Consider the following 20,025-nt stretch of genomic DNA (forward strand, 5'->3'; position numbering starts at 1 on the left):
GGACCAGCTTCCGTGTTGCGAGTGGCATGTGGCTCTGAACGCAATGCAACAGGATGCGATGGAACAAATGGATGCTACTGCATCGCTGCATGACTGAAATCGCTGCATGACTGAGCTAGCCTTTATTAAACAGCGCTAGTTATCCTTAAATAAAATATCAAACTAGGCAAAGTAATTAATTCTGAACCCTCCAGATTTGTGAGAAACGTTCTTTGTTGCCATGCTAAAAATTCTGGGTAGATCTTGTTAAACTTGGTTATTTAATTTAAGCTGAAAATGTAATTTAGTCTTAGGTCATTTCTAAGTTAATTTTGCCAGACTTCTTGCCCTTAATTGCTTCAGTATTGTAACCACATTTGCATTATCTCACATTTCGAGAAGGGATGTTTCAAATAATAATGGTTCCTTTGTAGAAAAAGAAAAAAAAAATATCTGTGATCACTTTGGTCATGTGACAGGAAGTGCTTGTCCCTGCTGCTTCCTCTGTTCTTTCCCTCTTCCTAACCTGAGTAATACGTTTAAATGTTACTTTATAACAGACATCCCTGCCCCCCCCCCCCCAGCCCAGTCCCCCCCCAGTAGATAAATAAAATGCATACAAATGATTTCCCGCTCATGAAATCGGACAACTAAATGGTTGATATATGGATTGGTAACTCTTTTATGAGGACTACCGTGGGTCTGAAATTGAATTCCTGCATGATAAATAGACGGTATTATCTCCACTCTTTGCGAAGAGGCCATGGCAGCTACTTAAACAGAGTGTAGATGGCACTGGAAAAATGCTCACAGATGGCCACACAGAAAGCTTAAAGCATTAGAGCTGTCCACTCCATCAATAAGCACACTGCCCCGGGGCCGGGACTGGCTCCTTTTGCTCTTATATACCCTCTGAAAGTTTAGCGTAGCCACAGACTAAAACGAATTATACGCATTGGCGGTGCATTTGAGAAGCAGAGTAACAGGAATATCTTTCATTTTCGGTCCAGCGTGAGTAGCAATGCCGGTCATCGGGCAGCTCGGCCAATCATGCTTTTGTAAGCTTGTGCCAAAAACCAAAGACGAGGCTACAGTGAGGAACCTTTGGATCACTTCCAGAAGCGTTTCTTGGGTGAACATTTCCTGTCATCTGTCATATTCAGTGGCATTGTTTGATTTACAGTTCTTAGCTAGCTTTTTATTGATATATGATATATGTGCTTCACTCACAGCTACTGGGAGGGAATGAGAACAGTCTATCCCGACTGTTTTTCCATATTATCTGATTTCTTTGAAGGGCTGCAGGGTAACCGAACAACAAGAGGACAGCAGCTTTCTAGAGGAAACCCTATGATGATGCGTTTGGCGGAATTCAGCTGAGATCGTGATTACTGTAGCGTAGGGGGTTCCTGACTATTTTTCCGTGAGGACCAAATTCCATCAGCAGCACAAAGTCAAGGTCCACCGCCTCCGAAAAAAATCAAATCGGATGAACTAATGACGAGTGTGCACTTCACATTCTTCAGTTGTATTTCTGACCAGATGTGGACCACTGCTGTGCTGACACAATCAGGGTCAGGGGTGTAGCTGGAAATTCTGGCCCCCCGGCCTAATATGACTGGTGATTCCCCCCTCTATAGATTTTGCCGACCAACATTAGATTTTAGGGCGCTGTAAAGTGCTGCCCCCCCCCCCCCCCAGAATCTGCCCGGGTATCCTGGCTCTTTCGACGCCCCTGGTCACCATGACGTAATAGGATCCGGACCCACTGCCACCAGCACCACGAAGGAGGAGAAGAAAAAGACGAAGGACAAAAAAACAAAAAAAAAAACGAAGAATGATTAGAAGAGCTACTACCTTAGTGGATAGTAAACAGAATCTTCACTGTGGGTCGTGTGAGACGATAGTCACTCTACTGCAATAAAAATAAAATCCAGCTACGTGACTAGAAAGTAGCTATATGAAATTAACTGAACTGACACGTTTCACATTCGAAAGCTCCAGCACCAATTTAATTGCCCTATAGGTACAAAATTATTATAAAAAAATAATAATTACTCATATTTATAATTATAAATAATAGTAGCATTTGCGTGAGCGCGGCGAGCTCGCGGGACGGTCTTCGAAACGATGACGCACAGCTATGAGGGAAGGCTGGGCTACGTACCAAGACGGCGAGAACAAAAGAACTTACTGATCTGGTGCATATGCGGTGTTTGGACACCAGATTCTTAAATCATTGATCTGTTTTCGTCAGATTATTATTCATCTGTGTGTTTTTTTTTTCTTTGTTTTCACTTCATATTTCAAAGCACTTGGCCACAGACAGCTTTGCTCTCCGCCAGTTCGCTGTCTCCCACAGAACTTACCGGCACAGACACGCGACGATGCGCAAATGTGAAATCTGACATCGATTTATTATAGAATCTGTATTCAGAAATGTATGCAACTGTTGCATTATTTTGGAGTGGTACATATATAGCCTACCAATCGTACACACAGACAGACACACACAAGTATTTCAGGATGGACACCTATGGAGTCACTGAACGCTATTTTAATTAATTGTTGACTGAAATGCTTGTTTTAATGTTAAGTTTCCTTGCAGACAAACGATACCTGCCTTCTGCAAAGCATAACTACATCTTCCACGGAAACCTGACGCTGAACATCACTGCTAATTGAAGGTGGGTTTTTTCCTGCACTTGGCTTTTTACTGTTACATAGCGTGCGGGCGAGTTGGGAAGCAGGCGAGTCGAGCCGTGATTACGAATAGAAACGGGGTTTATTTGGAGCGGACAGGACAATACGGCAGACAGCATCAATGACGGATCTGGGGAAACTGAAATACACAGGACAGGCTGAACATAACAGGTAACAGGTGATTACAATCGGGAATTAACACAAGGTAATGAGGGGGGCGTGACACACACGAGGATCGGACGAGCCAGGCGTGACATTTACTTTTCCTAAACCCGTTACACAGTCCGTCCAGTCATGCTTACATGTTGATATGGTGACGCCTGATCAAGAACCGTAGCTGACAATTTCAGTTGAGCATTCCAAGCCACAGTATAAAATATCCCTGTATTATATTACTGTTTGAAAACTCCATTTATGCAGCAATACAACTATCAGTCTGACAACCCAAATGATGCCAAATACCGCGGAATTTAACAAGGAAACAAGTCAGTCAATTGGTTCTTAGTATTTTAAGTAAAAATATTGCATATATTTATTATAGAAATCATATATATTTAATATAATGAATATTATTGATAAAAAATAAAAATCTTACTAAGACCTCAAAGTGTATCCAAGATACTGTAAATAATGTCTTATGATATAATAACGGTGGATGAAAATAACTAGAAAATACACCTTAGTAATTTTAAGGAAGAAAGCTGTACAATAAAATAAAAGTATGAAATGAGCTTGTGGCCAACTTGTTTCATTCACAGAGATTGGTATGATTTCAGCTCGTTTCCAAGGTTTATTGCACCGACGACGGCAGACAGTCTTCTTCCTGGGGGGGGATGTGTTCCTGACGCTTTAATTTCCCCTCACCACCGTCTCACTCGCAGGTGTAGTTTACCTCCACCTGTTGCGGCTGGAAATGCTAAGACTCACGCTGTCTCCACACTCGCGGAAACGACGGGCGCCGCGTCAGCTACGGGCGCCGAAGACAGATCGAAAATATCTGTCCTTCATCCCTCCTTTGGGCTCCTAAGAAGGAGCCACGTTTGATACGTGCTGAGTAACGACCATAATGCAATGCCAGGTAACGTGAGGATGCCTTTCTAAGGGAGCGGGTATAAATGACAAAAAAAGAAAAACTGCAGCATGTTCCAGCGTGGTTTGTGGCTCCTTCGATTAGGAGTCTGAGCCACCGCAAATCCACGTTAACCACAGATGCTGCTACTGCTGCCTACTGTCCATAAATACGGGCACATGACGCGGTGTGACCCTCTCAGCTCTGATTGCATCTGGCATCGTCCCGACCAAAGCTTTTTCACTAATGCAATTTATGAGTCACTTTCATCCATCCCTTGGGTCCTCCACCACTTTTAAGTGGCACTATACTTAAGATATTGCTGCAGCAGAAAAAGAAATACTTCATTCTTCTAGAGCCCAAATTAAACTCTGCAAAAAAAAAATAAATATATATATATATATGTAAGACTTAACATTCACAGTTTGGAGGTTTCATTATTCTAATGCATGGTGGAGCTCAGCCAATACGGCCATAGTCTTTTGGGAACTTTCCAAGAGTGGTATCGATGCAGAGTTTTTCCAAACCGGGGACATAAATTTTGGATTTCTGCCCGTCAAGACGCAGAGTTATCCTCCACTAGCAACAGTGCATTCTGAGAAACGCTCCCTGGCCTGACTTACTGCCCCGTGCGCCGGCAACTGAGATGTCAGGAGATCCCCGCCCTAACCCTTCTGTGATGCCCTCCTAGAGTCGCGCAAGGGGACACGACAGCCTGAACTTCCCGTGGGTGGAATGACTTCATAGAGGGAGGCTGCGTCTCCCTACCTACCCGCACTCTGTATCGCCACACACACACACACACACACACACACTCCTCCCTGCAGAAACACACCATAATAAACTCAGCAAGAAATAAAATTGCAGGAAGAGATAACAGATCAATTCCAGGTCTGACAGCAGGGGACAGCCACTCTCCTACACTCAAGTGCCGTCAACACCAGTACAGTAGAGGTCTCTTGCAGACTATTCCCTCCTCCCCTCTCCTCCTTTCGTCCTGCCTGCTCTGTCCCCACCCTCTGCTGTCGGATATCTCCCATGGTACCCATCAGATACTCAGACCTTCATTTCCAGATCTCCCACGCATTCTGTTTACCCGACACCCTCTCCCAGCTCGGCGGTGATCTATCTGGCCGGCACTGGGCGTCCCAAGCTGCCACGTGGGCCCGCTGAGAAGCAGCAATGATACGATTTCTCCACCTGGCCCCAATCGAGGATGCTGATGCAATCACCACCCCTATCCAAACCCACCTACCTCTTTTTTTTTTTAACAATCAGTAGATATTCACCCATATGGCAGTTTTGTTTTTAATGTTTTTTTTCCCTTTTACTCCCATTTTCTGTTGCTGTTTTGTGTCACGGAGCAGCACAATTGTCATCGCATAATTTGGAAAAATGACAGTGGGATCCCTCCAGCAGAGGCTGGTTCTTCATCTAGTGTGGGGGGGGAAAAAAACACAGAGAATGTTACAGAACCTTCCATCTGGCAGCTTCTGAGAGAATACTCGAGGAACGGGGGACATTCCAGTGGTAGCGACTTCCCACTGTTCCCCATCCTCATGCTCTGTCTTGGTTAAATGCTAAATTAGTCCACTGACACCACCTGAACTGCGGGAAAAGCCAGCTTAATTTCAGCGGTCCATTATTATTGGGGTGGGGGGGGGTGATTTCAGTGTCTACATTTCTTGCCGTTTTATTCATCCCAGTACCTTTTATTGCCGGCACAGCACACAAAACCCGTCACTTTTAATGATTTCATTGTGGCTGCCATCCAGTAGCCTGTTTGATCTGTTCAACAAATTCAGCCCGAGGGTGTTTTCATTTATGTACATGAGGAATGATTTTTCCTTGCCCGTCGGTGCTGGTGTAAGGGTGCCGCCTCGCTGGAGAGGAACTTTCCCTCTGTGTGGGCACACTGGAGCCCGGAATGAACCAGCCATTTTCAGAGTACACCACGGCCCCCATCACCGTCAACAGCACCGCCCTCTATAGGCACCATTGAGCCAACTGTCCAGTTACATTTTATTTATTTAGCGTTTTTTTTCCCCAAAGTGATGCACAAGTGAGGATCTGTGACAAGAGTCAGCCAGTCCCTGAAGTAATTGAGAGTTAAGGTGCTAACAGAAATTCACTCTGCCAACCCTGGGATTTGAACCAGCGACCCTCCAATTACAGCAGTGTCTTAACCTGCTGAGTCCCCAAATACAGTGGAACACCACCCGCTTTTTTTAAATTTTCCTGACTGTAAAGTGTCGTCATAGCTACCATGTTCCAGCAAAGTCTCAAAGCTCGACAGGCTTAAGAGAAACACTCTTAATGGCTCCAGAAACCACCCAGAGTGTATTTTTCTGTGGTGATTCCACAGTGCACTTGCTAAGCGTGCACCCCACCAGCATGACTGCGGAGGGGGAGCACAAGCAACCCTTGATTTTTAGAGCCCTTCTTAAAAATTGATTATCAGGTAATAAAGTTCAAACCTGCCCCACTGCCCCGAGCTTCCAATCGAACATTGGTCTCACCGCCCTACGGCTGTGAACAATGGCTCCGGTCTATCGTAAAGATATCTCTCCATGTTTAAACGATGCCTCTTTTCGTCATTTCAGGAGAGCTCCGTCTTGCCTGTGCCGTCAATAAATGCATCTAACAGGTTTAGACAGATATAGAGAACCACAGCATGCTCCTTTCCCTCTGAAATAAAACATTTCACTCTTCATTACTTCATCCTCCCCATCCCAGATCTCCTACCTTCCATCCCGCAAACAAAAGGCGTTCATTCGTATGACTGTTCCTCCATCCTAAACTAAATGTAAATATGACTTTATTGCATTTGAAAGCTATAAACACACACAATATGGGGCAGGCCCAAAACTCTGCATCACAGCCTCTGGAGCCCATAATACCAGAGCTTTCGTTTGGGGCCGTGTTTAATTACAATTTACTTACACTTGTAACAATGAAAACACTACTTTGATGTAACGCAGCTTAGTGAAGACGTGAGGGCATTATGCTAAGACCGAGTTAAATATTTACTAGGGAGACCTCAGGGTCAAAGGTCATGACTTCCTGCCTCTAAATTGATACATTAGTGCTACTTGTGCATGTCGATAATGAGAATTTCAGGTTTTTCTTTTGGGAAGACCTAGATTTTGCTGGCAATTTTCTATAATGTATAAGAATGTGTTACGAGATTAAAATCGCCATGTTGTTAAAGTAGCATTCATCAATAAAATTTTATCTCAAGCTATGGCTGGGCAATTTAATTTTAATTTCAATTACAATTCCGGCTTCCAATGACTATCAAACGAAATAATTCTCGATTATTGTGCCTCATTTCGCTTCACAGTGATGCTCCCGTTTTGTTTTGTGTTATAAATCCAGTGCACCCCTTTCCAGACCCTTTTTATTTCTCAGTTGAATTATATTTAAAGTTAAAGGAAATCCACTGTTAAAAGACGTTTCAATAAGTGCATGATATTTCTAAAGTCATTGAGTAATCATGTTAAATAACTGTGATCACAAAATCGACCAAAATAATCGTGATTATGATTTTCGCAGAATCCAGATCAAACTGGCACATCAGCTGCTGTCTGGATCAGGCGCCAACTGTCAAATGACAGCCACACCAGGGGACTGAAAAGCAGCCTGGAAAGATGTGGGGCAGGGCTTTTCAGCCCAGTCCTCGGGAGACGGTCCATGTTTTTGGTCTGTCCCAGCTCCGTACCTGAGAGAGCAAAAACATGCACTGCCTACAGGTCCTGGAGAACCGCTTTGATATACAGTGATGTGGAGGAGCACAAGTGCATCAACCGTGTTCATTTAAATAACTGAAAACCATTCTGCACTTCAATTGGACGATCACAGCACATCCAGTGCTTAATATCTTGATGCTGAATGGCTGTGCCTGTGACCACGCCCACCTTGCCTCCCAGGCAGTGCTGTCTCACTACTATGGTTACCCAAGACAGACCTTTCGTCACACAGACAAAGTCCGACTTCATCTACCAGCTACGTCAAAGGCGAGAGTCCACTTAGCACCTTGGGACAGAAAGTCAATGCCCAGTTCCTTGATCTGGATTACTTCCATCAATAGCCCGTTTTACGGAAACATTTCAAAATGTTATTTGGAGAATAAGTCCATTAAGGATCTCTAAGACCCATTTAACATTGCTCATCTACTATACCACCCCCAAGAAATGCCAATCAATGCAAAGGTGAATTACTACAATAACACTACAGTAATTGTGTGACCTGCTGGATGAACGCATTCAATAAAACACTATTAGAACTGACCACCTTGCAGTTTCACTTCACTGTGCCCTTCTTCTTGTACCTTTTGGCAATATATAGAATACGGGATCATAAATCACAGAAATATACTAATTTCTGTTATATGTCTCAGAGTATAATTGCACTCAACCTTTCTGACGTTCTTGGGTCCACATGAACAAATGAAGAATTTATATAATGTCTGTTATCTATGTGCAGGGCCAGCCACAAGACTGAGATAATTAGTTTATGTGATGCAGCAGTTATTTTTTATATTCTCCGCGTATTCTCAGCATATTAGTAATGGACAAAATCGTCTTGCATCAATCAACCCGTCCATCCATCAAACTGCTTATCTAGGTTCCGGTGGGAGCTGCACATCATCTAGAGGGCGTCACGACCTGGGAGAATATCTGAAGGAACCAGGCACCGTTGCAATAATTAGCATTACCAAGTCGGTTCCGCCTTGTGATTCTGATAAAACAGGAAGGAATCCCTATGATAGTTGCACAATTCAGGTCGCATATAGGGGCCTAACGAATAATGACATATAACCACCGCACATATCTGATTTCTCTTTGAAGAACATCACCCTCCTCACACCAGGATAAATCAGCAGCTGTGCTCCCGCATTTCGCAAATGCCACCGCTAATCGAATAGCAATCATGGATATTTTAGTCTTATTTTCAGTGCAACCAACAGTTTTCGTTACAGACTACCCGATGATACTAATTAATGACAAAGGGATGCATTGCACCGTTGATTGTATTTGGAAACAACACGAAGTGTCACTAAGGGTTTTTGCATGACCGTGTTAGCGCCTCTTTGGCTGCCCGTGGATTTAATTAATACTGATCGGTAACCTTGTAATTAGTTTTACTCAAACGTGAATGGTGATCATGTGGTGATGTCTGGCTGACGACTTGTTTGCTTTGGCTAATTGGGGGGGGATTTGGGAAATTAAAACCATAACCACATTACTAAGCTTATTATTAGGGTGTTACTCAGTATGGTGTTATTTGACAGAGTCGCGAAATCCAGCAGATCCGTAAGCACAGCTACATTCTTAAAGCCTAAAAATGTAAATATTTTTTTTTGTAAACTTTTGTGTTTGCTGCAAAAAATGGTTTTGGCTTAACAAAATGCATAATAGAAATTAACAGCAGAAATTCTTCTTCGGTTCACATTATCACGTGCTTACATTTTCCTCATACGGGAAAGTATAGCGATTACATAACATGTATTGATATTTTAGTACTTGCATAACATTTGTTTTGCAGTGTAATTTCCATCCACAGTCAAAATCGTGAGTTGTCCATAATTTCATAGGCTTATCCAAACGTCCGCTAAATATCTCATCTGTATATATTCGATCGTGTGGTCTGTGTGCAGATCATACATTTCAACAACACGCAATGATAATATGTAATATATATACAGTTTATGACTGCAAGGGTAAATGCATGGTTATAGTTATTAGGCAGATAGGTATATTTAATAACGCCACGTTGTACAGTAAGCAGAATAACCTCCAAAAAGGTGGGTCACACCCAGTTACCTGTGTGCCGGGGACCCGACTTTGATGTATGGTCGTGATTCGTATCATTCGGATCAAACACAACAGCTGGAGCAGCTCAGATGAGGTGAGCATCCTGCTCCCAAGGGCAGCACCGAGCGCCGCCGAGACAAAATGAATTACTGCCGGCAGCGCGGAGTATCTCCCAGGCATGCAGACAAGCAGGGGAGGAGGCGCGACCCCACAGCCCGCCGGCGAGCTCCGGGAGGAGGGCTACCGGCTCGGCACGCGACATCGGAGAGCGCCTCGTGCCTCTCGGGATGACCTCACACGTGCCCCGCATTAAAAGTCATTAGCAATTTATTTGCATTTGCCTTTCAGCAAAAATAGCGAATGGGTGGTGATAAATAAGATGGATGAGGCTGAATTTCCTTATCTGGCAATTGACGGAATTCAGGTCTCTCTCTCCTCTCTCTCGTCAACATTATGGGGCGGCACAGTGGGAAGCATGATTCCATAACACCTCCAGAGTTATGTTTCCAAATTCTGCCCCCATTCTGTATGTGTGGGATTTGAATGCCCCCCCCCCCCCCCCCCCCCATCATGTTGGTTTCCTTTGGTTCCCCCAGCAGTCCAAGGATTCCCAGCTACATGAAGTGCTGTCCAAGAATTGCCCTTATTACATGAGTGTGTATGAGCAGCCTGCAGCGAACACATCCCACCCAGAAGGTTCTAGAAGCCTGTGCCCTGCACTGACTGCAATAGGCTGCAGCCCCAAATCCCAGCCACTGCACTGGTAACATTATCTCATGACAAATCATGATGGATTTCTGAAATGGAGGGTTATTGTGATGTGGTTGCTTGTACTGTAACGCTGGTAGTAAGAGGTGCTGATCCTGCAAACTATGAGGATTTTCTAACACCAAACATCTTTGAAGGTTCATGATTTCTTGTCCTAATTGTCAAACTACTATAAATTCCTGATCTTTAGCTAAACCTCCATCACATAAATAATTTTAATAAAAACAAGAACAACAATAATAATAATGATGATGACTATAATGATGATGATAATGACAGACATTTTAAAGCACTAAAAATCATAGTGACCAGAATTTGTTTACTCAAGAAATCTCATGTCTTGTTCAAAATAAAAATGGCAGCATCAGGAAATCAGCTGCCCCCCCCCACCCCACCCCCATCCAAAGCATCCAGCTCCACTCAAAGAATCAGTTTCCAGTTGCTGGGAGATTCACCATTCAAAGGCACTTTCAGCATCGAAGGGTGGTCTCTGTGCCTCTTGAAGCATTCATGCAATGCTAATTACCTCACTGCAGTGTTCCCGACAAAAACAAATTCAAATAATTTTATAACCAAGGTCTGCACTCCTACACTTTCCCAATGCCAGAGCCAGAGAAAATGGAATTCCTGCATTTCTACTGGGCACCATTAAATCCAGGATCCCAAAGCCTGACTTGATATGGCCCATGGTGCATTCTAACCAAATCCAGCGTATACTCACTGTGCAGGGACAGCAGCTCTGACAAGTCTTAGCTAAACCTTGAGGGTTCCTTTCAAAGACTCACATGCCAAGGGCTTCCCAAGGTGAGATGGCTGTACCTGTACGTCTGTCGCATTCGGGTTAATGATCTGTCACTCTCGATTTATGGTGGCACCCACTTATAATGATGACAGCCTGGTAGAAATGAAATTCCAATAGAGTTTATACGCTTCCCAATGTGAGGACTGCTAATATGAGTGATATCTTCTCCTCTAGGGTACTGAGCCAACTTGGACAGCAAGAATGGTAGCCTGACCTTCCCCATTTCAAAAAGTGTCCATTCAGTGTGACCAGACCCAACACCTCATTAGTCCGGTAACCACCTTGTACTTTGCAGGCAGTATTTCTGCTGGCTTCCATCCCAGCGTTGAATCTCTAACAAGCTGCTGGATGATACGATTAAGGAAAAGGGGTCATGGCCAGCAGGTTGCAAGTTCTCATAGTTAGATGATGTATTACTGTGTTCCCTATTCTAAAGGGCTTTCATTGTGCATACACTTTATGGACAAAAGTATTGGGGCACTTGGCCATTGCACCTACACGAACTTTTATGACATCACATTCAAAATCCATAGGTATTAATATGGAGTCGGCCCCCCCTTTGCAGCTATAACAGCTGCCACTCTTCTGGGGAGGCTTTCCACAACATTCTGGAGTGTGTCTGTAGGAATTTTTGCCCATTCATCCGGAAGAGCATTTGTGAGGTCAGGCACTGATGTTGGATGTGAAGGCCTGGCTCACAATCTCCATTATAGTTCATCCCAAAGGTGTTCGATGCGGTTGAGGTCAGGGCTCTGTGTGGGCCAGTCGAGTTCTGCCACACCAAACTCACCAAACCATCTCTTTATGGACCTTGCTTTGTGCACTGGGGCACAGTCATACTGGAACATAAAAGCGTCTTCCTCAAACTGTTCCCACAAAGTTAGAAGCATAGATTTGTCCAAAATGTTTCTTAAAGCATTAAGAGATCCCTTCACTGGAACTAAGGGGTCTAGCCCAACCCCTGAAATAATATCACATACCATTATCCCTCCTCCACCAAACTTCACAGCACAAAGTAGGCAGGCAGGAAACGTTCTCCTGGCATCCGCCAAACCCAGACTCATCCATCATACTGCCTGACAGAGAAGTGTGCTTCATCACTCCACAGAACACGTTTCCACTGCCCCAGAGTCCAGTGGCACCGTGCTTTGCACTGCTCCAGAGTCCAGTGGCAGCCTGCTTTACACTGCTCCACAGCCCAGTGGTGCCATGCTTTAGACTGCCCCAGAGTCCAGTGGCACCGTGCTTTACACTGCTCCAGAGTCCAGTGGCAGCCTGCTTTACACTGCTCCACAGCCCAGTGGTGCCATGCTTTAGACTGCCCCAGAGTCCAGTGGCACCGTGCTTTACACTGCTCCAGAGTCCAGTGGCAGCCTGCTTTACACTGCTCCACAGCCCAGTGGTGCCATGCTTTAGACTGCCCCAGAGTCCAGTGGCACCGTGCTTTACACTGCTTCAGAGTCCAGTGTCAGCCTGCTTTACACTGCTCCACAGCCCAGTGGTGCCATGCTTTAGACTGCCCCAGAGTCCAGTGGCACCGTGCTTTACACTGCTTCAGAGTCCAGTGGCAGCCTGCTTTACACTGCTCCACAGCCCAGTGGTGCCATGCTTTAGACTGCCCCAGAGTCCAGTGGCACCATGCTTTATACTGCTCCATTTGACACTTGGCATTGCGCTTGGTGATATGAGGCTTGCATGCAGCTGCTCGGCCGTGGAAGCCCATTCCATGACCCATTCCATGGGGTTAATGCCTAAGGAAGTTGGGAACTCTGCAGTTGCTGACTTTCACACACTTTGCACTTGACAACCCCACTCTGTTACTTTACGTGGTCTGTCACTTCATGGCTGAGTTACCGTTGGTCCTAAAGGCTTCCACTTTGCAATAATGCCACTTACAGTTGACCGTGGAATATCTAGCAGGGAAGAAATTTCATAAACTGATTTATTACAAAGGTGTTATCCTATGACAGTACCACACTTGAATTCACTGAGCTCTTCAGAATGACACATTCTTTCACAAATGTTTGTAAACCTGACTGTATGTCTAGGGGCTTGATTTTATACACCTGTGACAATGGGTCTGAATGAAACATCTGAATTCAGTGATTAAGAGGTGTGGCCCAATACTTTTGTCCATATAGTGCTGTAAATAAATGAGCATGTTCCCCCTGGTCATTTTGTTTATCATTTGTGATTATTGTTAAAGAACTGGACTTGAATTTCCTGGAAGGAAGCCATTGTATACGGTACAAAATCAGTTAAATCAAATCTTATAAGTTTAAATAGACTAACGGGGTGAAATTTAAACATTTTAGGCATCAACCGAAATCTTTCACAGCTGCACCAAGTTCATTGTGACATGCCCTGAGGCAAGATTCTCTCCCCAAATCGCATCAATGAGCATTCAGCCATATGAATACACTTAGCGTACATTCTAAGCTATGCAAGTGTGGAAAAAAATCATCCACCAGTTAAGTAAATACCAGCAGTGTTGTCTGTGAGAGCCAGCATGGTTTCATCGCACGTTCCAACTTGCCGGGTTCTATTAACAAGGTGAGTGAGCACATCACGATTATCAGAATACTGATACAAACGCTGCACAAATAAATTCATCGACACATACTCACCAATACATAAAGCAAGCAGTATTATCTACTGCACTTTCTTTAAAAAAAGTTTCTGTTCAATAATTGCAATGTCCCTTATGTGTAGTATACTTTATTCAGCAAACATGTTTTCCAACGTGACATAGAATTGAGAAAGCAGGAACAGACAGTCACTAGAGCATTTAGGGATTAAGGGCTGCATTGAAGGGCCCAACGATAAAATCACTCTGACAACCATGGGACTCAATCCAACAACCTTCTGGCTTAGGCACAGGATTCTGACCCATTGAGCCACACACTGCACCAACCACACTGCTTAATCCAGCAGAGGACTTACAAGCACGTTTTCCACCATCCAATTGTATCAAATCTCTGCTAGCAGGAATGTGTTTTTCATACGTAAGGGGGTTTGTACCCAGCCAGATAGCGAGATATAGATATCCAAGTACTGAAAGGTATCTATGACCTGCTACATGCTGGCGATATGCTATTTCTGTAGATCAGATCATCTACATGCTTCCAGTTCAGCCTGCTCTCCACAACAGGTTAGCAAAGTAGCATAAGCCACGGAAACCATCATTTGTGTGAGCGCTCTTTCGGGAACATGCCGCGCACGAGGCCGGAGCAGAGAACGTGGAGAGCGGCCGGCCCGATCGAAGACACCGGACAGCGAGCGTGTGCCCAAAGATTCCCACAGAGCCGTAGTCATGAGAGCAAAAGTCATCGATACACAGAGCAAGCAAATCTCCCGCCGGCCTGACTGATGTCACTGCGAAGCGCTTAATCCAGCAGAGGACTTACAAGCACGTTTTCCACCATTCCAAGTAAGACCTTCAAGATCATTTCATCAGTCAAAAAACCTCAACAAAGACAGAGGAAGTAGGGCGGGCAATGGGCCAAAGTGCTCTGTCCCCCGATTAGAGTAATAGCTGTATGTAATATAACCAGATTTCAGAGGAGGTGTAAATACAACATTATCCTGTGGAGGGGGGGGGGGTTTCTTACGTCTGGGCATGTTGGTTGGCTGCAGCAGTGACTTGCTCTCAGTCGACCACACTAACTCAGAACATTTATCTGGAATATCTATTCTCGGGTCAAACAACGGCTAGCTAGCATTCCCACTTGTTTATTTGTTTGCCTGTTTGTTTATAAGAATAAATAATTTTGATATCTTCGTGCTCTCATTACAAATTATTTATTTCCATTAGTGCCACTCATATTGTTTCCTGTCACGAACAATGACCATCAATTGAAACAACCCCCCCCCACCCCATTTTTTTCTTCCCACAGCTACAATCCACTTTAATTTACTTCATTAAAAACTGTATCTAATGCCTCTAATACATTCCGTGCAGGTTCTCATTCCTGTACTCCACAATATAATCACATTTTCCCAGTGTGATAAGAAGCACTTCTGGCAATGCCCTCACAGATATCTAGAGTATGATCAGTCACACCGCAGAGCAGAATATGAACAGCATAAACTCTACCAGAGTTTCTGCACGAGGATCCACATTCTGGACCAGAACCGCTAAAATGCCCCAACTAAAATCAGCTTTGATGGTGCGGACTCCTTCTGCGGAATCTTGATGATGCAATAATCATTATCTTATGCCTGTACATGATAGCTGCTGGGTTTTTTAAAACTGTGTTGTTAACAGAATGCAGTGGGAATTAGCTATTTAAAAACCCGGGCTTCTTCCTGAAATAAATAAAATAAAAAAACTGCTTCTGGAATAATGGGCAGCATCAAAATCAGTTTTGTGTTATTGATTTCCTGCTGTCTAAGACGGAGAGATTATTGCTGCATACGCAATTGTTCAGAAGGGTAGATGCAAAGCGAGGTCGAGGTGCGAGTTGGATATTTCTGTGCGAATTGGATGTTTCTGACCCGGGGACATGTGTAGAGCTGGAACTAGAAAGGGCTCCGAACGAAACTTGTGTCCTCTGCCTAACAAGGTTCCCCCGACAGGAAGTCAGAGCACCTGGACCGCTACATGTTGATGGGTCACACATCCTCCCCTGACAGTTCTGGCCCCCGTCGATTTGCGGTTTCATCCTGAGAGTAATTGCGCGAATCACTCGAGCGATGAAAATCAGGGTACTGGCGTGTGCCGGATATGTTAATGCCCCACACTGTCACAGCGAACCATTCTTAAAGCAGTTGGCCAGACAGCCAGCAAGGGCCAAATAGCATAAAAGAAACACCTTGAGTACAGTTAGCTTGTGGAAGCTTCATTAAAATGCGTAATGTGCCATTACATCATCGCTTAACATCATCCCTACCTTCTCCCATTATGATGTCAAAAACAACATAAGCAGTTTGGAATTTAGGATGGTAGGTCTAAGCTGTGGCTCCAGAGTTTTGAGAGAACTGTTCTTATAATCAGGATAATGGTACTTAAACAAAACTATTTGTATAATTATCCAGTGGAATATATCTGGCCATTTTTATGTATTTTATTGACTGGGCACTGCTTAGCTTACAAATATTAACAGTTTTTTTCCTGGCTTGCTGATCTGATATGTCCTGCTTACTCTCTTCTCTCCTTCTCGCATACTGACAACTGTGCCACCAAAGGAAGAGACATCGGGCGAGCAAGAGGAACACACTTCTGCTCCTCTCTGAATCAGGGCCCTTCAACGGCGCTTGGAAAATATGAGATTCGGTGTAGCGGAGCCAAGAACAACACCACAGAGGCCCAGTTGGGTACTCAGCCTTCACACGAGGGCCTGCGTCTCCTTTAAGTCAAGGACTTTCGAGCCGAGCGCATCGCCCGCAAAAGCCATTGGTCATTCCATCATTATAACTTGTGAGGGTAAGGTGAGGACTTCTTTAGGACCCAGAGCCCCATTAAAACTGAAATAGCACATTGGTAGACCCTAACCAGGCATCTCAGATCACTGGCTGACAAGGAATTAACCCCACTTATGCCAGAATAAGAAGCTTAATATCTAGTTTCAATTTGCACGTCTTTACACACCCAGGCCCCGCCCCTCGTGGCGGGTCTCACTTCGCTCCCAGCGGGGCTGTTTGTTTGTTCTTTTCCGTCAGAGTCAGGAGGAGATCCTACTATGGCAACATCGCCCGGGACTCCCCCCATGAGCGGTGGAAGAGCCTCGTGGGTATCCCTGCTTCCAGACGACACGCTGTTAGGGCATTTATTATTAGCTCAGACTGTCACAGGATTTGTAAAAAGAAAAAAAAAATAGAAAATAGAGATGCATCGACAACTGTGAAACAGCACAGGATAGAGCCTTCTCTTCCATCCATGTGGAAAAAGTACGAAAATAAGGTTCAGACAGATGGTCAATATATACATCGATATATCATTTTCACCTTAACTGGGATCTGAATTAAAGTCTGGTGATGTAATATCCTGACATAAAAAAGCTTTGATACCACACAGTGATTAATCGATCGCGCAGTGATTAATCGATCGCGCAGTGATTAACTAATTACACCCTTTACGGACCCGTTAGTACACAGCACCTGCATTCCACCCCGATGATTCCGACACGCCTCTGATGAAGCCAGCCCTCTGATGTCACAGAACCGCGGTATCCGACGGCGACAGCATGTTCTGGGACCTCCATCTGCGCTGCCTGTGAAGCGCGGCTTATCTCCTCGGCCCGCTGATGCCTGCAGCCCTCCTGTAATTTCCCATCACATCGCTGCTGACATGCCTTCAGATGAGTACAGATTCACGTACGTTTCCATGGCGAACATCGGCCAATCTCTGACCCGTTTCTGAGCCCAGCCGTCTCGCGTTTCCCCCCAGAGACCGTAGCTCTCAGCTCTCCGGTGGGATGACCATGAAAAGAACAAAAGGTAATGCTCTACATTAACTGCACCTTCATAATGCATTCGTAGAACATCCAGTGCACCTTCATAGTGCATTCATAGAACATTCATAAGCAGCATATAAATATACCTTAATATCCTAATATACCTTAACAGGTTTAATATAAATTATTAACAAACATTGGTAACAATTTATTTGGATAGTTTGCTTACAGATGGCATACTAGAGTATTTGTAACATTTCAACAACTTATCACTTTCAACTTTTTTTGTCCCCAGTGGGCAATTGGTTTTGCAGCAAAGCACTAGAACCAGAAATTAAAGAACATAAAAAAGTTAAGATTCAATAATGAATATAACATCAGTTGAGTGAGTAGTCAAATTCAATTAAATTATTCTAAAAATATGTTTGTTCATTAATCATTACATATGCTCTATATAATGTGTATCCTTTTGAACACCTACAAACACAGAAAAACAGCTGAATTGTTGAATCTCAACTAAGATGTTGAAATGTTACAAATGCTCTGTAGGTGGACTATCCCAATAGAGTTTTACCAAAACATTATATGATTATAATGTTTATTATCATATATTGTTTGTTGTTAATGTATATTAAAGCTGTTAAAGTATGTTAGGATGTTAAGGTATACGCTGCTTATGAATGTTGTCTGAATGCATTATAAAGGCATTATGAAGTTGCACTGAATGTTCTATGAATGCATTATAAAGTCATTATGAAGGTGCAGTTTATGTAAAGTGTTACCGAACAAAGCTTTATCCGACATGGCCGGTTTGCTGAATCGGCAATCATCTTGCCATCTCCAAACTCTATAAGTTCTCTGCAGTGATTGCCGTCATACCAACATGACTATCGCGTGCCGGTTCTTTCTCCAGCTCATGCTACGCTATCGCGTTTTGTGGGCACGGCTCACAGTAAGACAATATGAAGCGTGACGCTGAAGGAATGACAGGGCTGCATCCCATCTGCACTGACGTCTCCGTCAGCGATATGCAGGAGGGCTGTAAGTTTTATCGAAATGTGCTACATGCATTTCAACATGGTCAAGAAAATTAGTAAAAAATGGTTAGGGACCCATCCATCCATAGATCCATACATCTTCTAAACCACATTAGAGTTTGCAGCCCATGTAACATGTTAATAAAATCTAACCTCAGGAAAAAAAAATGTAAACAATAAACAGTGACATAAGTGAACAGATTGTGTCTATCTTTTTGTCCAGGATACTAAAATCTTTTATCAACAAGCACAAATAAGATACTGAGTAATCTGTCTGCCTTACATGAACAGCCAACTTCTCTGACAGATAGGATCTTCACTTATCCGCCTGCAGCTCTTGTAGTTGCTGTTTTGTTACGATATAAGTGATCCGTAACACTCTGCCGGTGTAAAAGGTCAGGACCTACATGCTGAGCCATTCCGTTCTTCTAACACCGGGGTCACGCTTCACCTGAGTGATGGCTTTCCGAGGCTCTGACCGGCAGCTCGCGGGGAGTCACACGACCTCGACCTCTTCGACGGAGCACACCTCGGAGGATTCTGCCATTCAGGCTGCCAGTTTCATGTTTACGCTTTATTCATTTGTTTAAATGCTGAATCCCTGTAATTTGCACAAAAACGGATGGATGTGTCACGCGAAATTAACATTCCCGGGGCAGGATAACAAAGAGCACGAATCGCTGCCTTTTTCATAATTTCTGTCAAGAGCAGAGCAGAAAAACACGAGCAAATGCCTGAACTTTTGCACGCGCCATTCGCATCCACAGAGCAGCGTTACACTGCCGATACGTTTTCCACAATTAAATACAAATGGTGCAGCGCCTCTTGAGCCTTGGCATTGACGTGTGCAGAAATACTAACGGCAACACGTACCCAACATGTAATTTGCCGGTTGTGCTTTGGCTCGGAACCAACTGCCATATTATTAAATAACGCCAATTAGCCTTGATTATAAGTGAAACTATGAAATAAGAGCCGTAGGATGAGAAACAAAAGGGAAGATGGAGGCCCACTTAGGCTCTGTGGTTCACCGGGGCTTTGAGGTCAATGACGAACGACCTTGCGTGGCATGAGAAAGATGGCATGACGAGTATGACAACTAGGCAACAAAACCGAAATGTTCAATGCTGCTAAGTGCAGTTGTTGATAATACGTAAAACTACACATAATTATGGAAACAAAAGTCTCTCCCTCATCTCAGGCAGAGGACAGCCATAAACCGCTAGTTATGGCTCGTGGCTAATAGATGGATATTATTCAGAACAGTCAGCCTCCATTATTCGGTTAGCGGCAAAGGAACGGCAAATAATTTCTCATGGCACTGCTGTCTACACACACGGATCGGCCACTTTACAATCGAACATGGATTCCTTGGTTAGAAGCAAATCTTTGCAGCTTATTTCTCTGGCATCTCATTAAGGGGCGGAGTTAGAGCTAATCAGAACAACAGTCATGA

General features: G+C 44.1%; 1 protein-coding gene across 4 annotated transcripts in view; it reads right to left on the reverse strand.

Annotated features, from left to right (window-relative positions):
• The window catches only part of nkain2 (sodium/potassium transporting ATPase interacting 2), a 129,042-nt gene that overhangs the window by 98,834 nt on the left and 10,183 nt on the right, over positions 1 to 20,025 (reverse strand). For 2 of the 4 annotated variants that reach the window (XM_023797128.2, XM_072703217.1), the window contains exon 1: positions 9,577 to 9,841. The exons of the other annotated variants lie outside the window; for them this stretch is intronic. In XM_023797128.2, coding sequence (XP_023652896.1) covers positions 9,577 to 9,747 — 171 coding nt within the window. In that variant the 5' untranslated portion in view covers positions 9,748 to 9,841. Of the gene's footprint in view, positions 1 to 9,576; positions 9,842 to 20,025 lie in introns of those variants that run through there. 4 annotated transcript variants of the gene reach the window in all.

The sequence above is a fragment of the Paramormyrops kingsleyae genome, chromosome 19 (genome assembly GCF_048594095.1).
Source record: "Paramormyrops kingsleyae isolate MSU_618 chromosome 19, PKINGS_0.4, whole genome shotgun sequence".
NCBI lineage: Eukaryota > Metazoa > Chordata > Actinopteri > Osteoglossiformes > Mormyridae > Paramormyrops > Paramormyrops kingsleyae.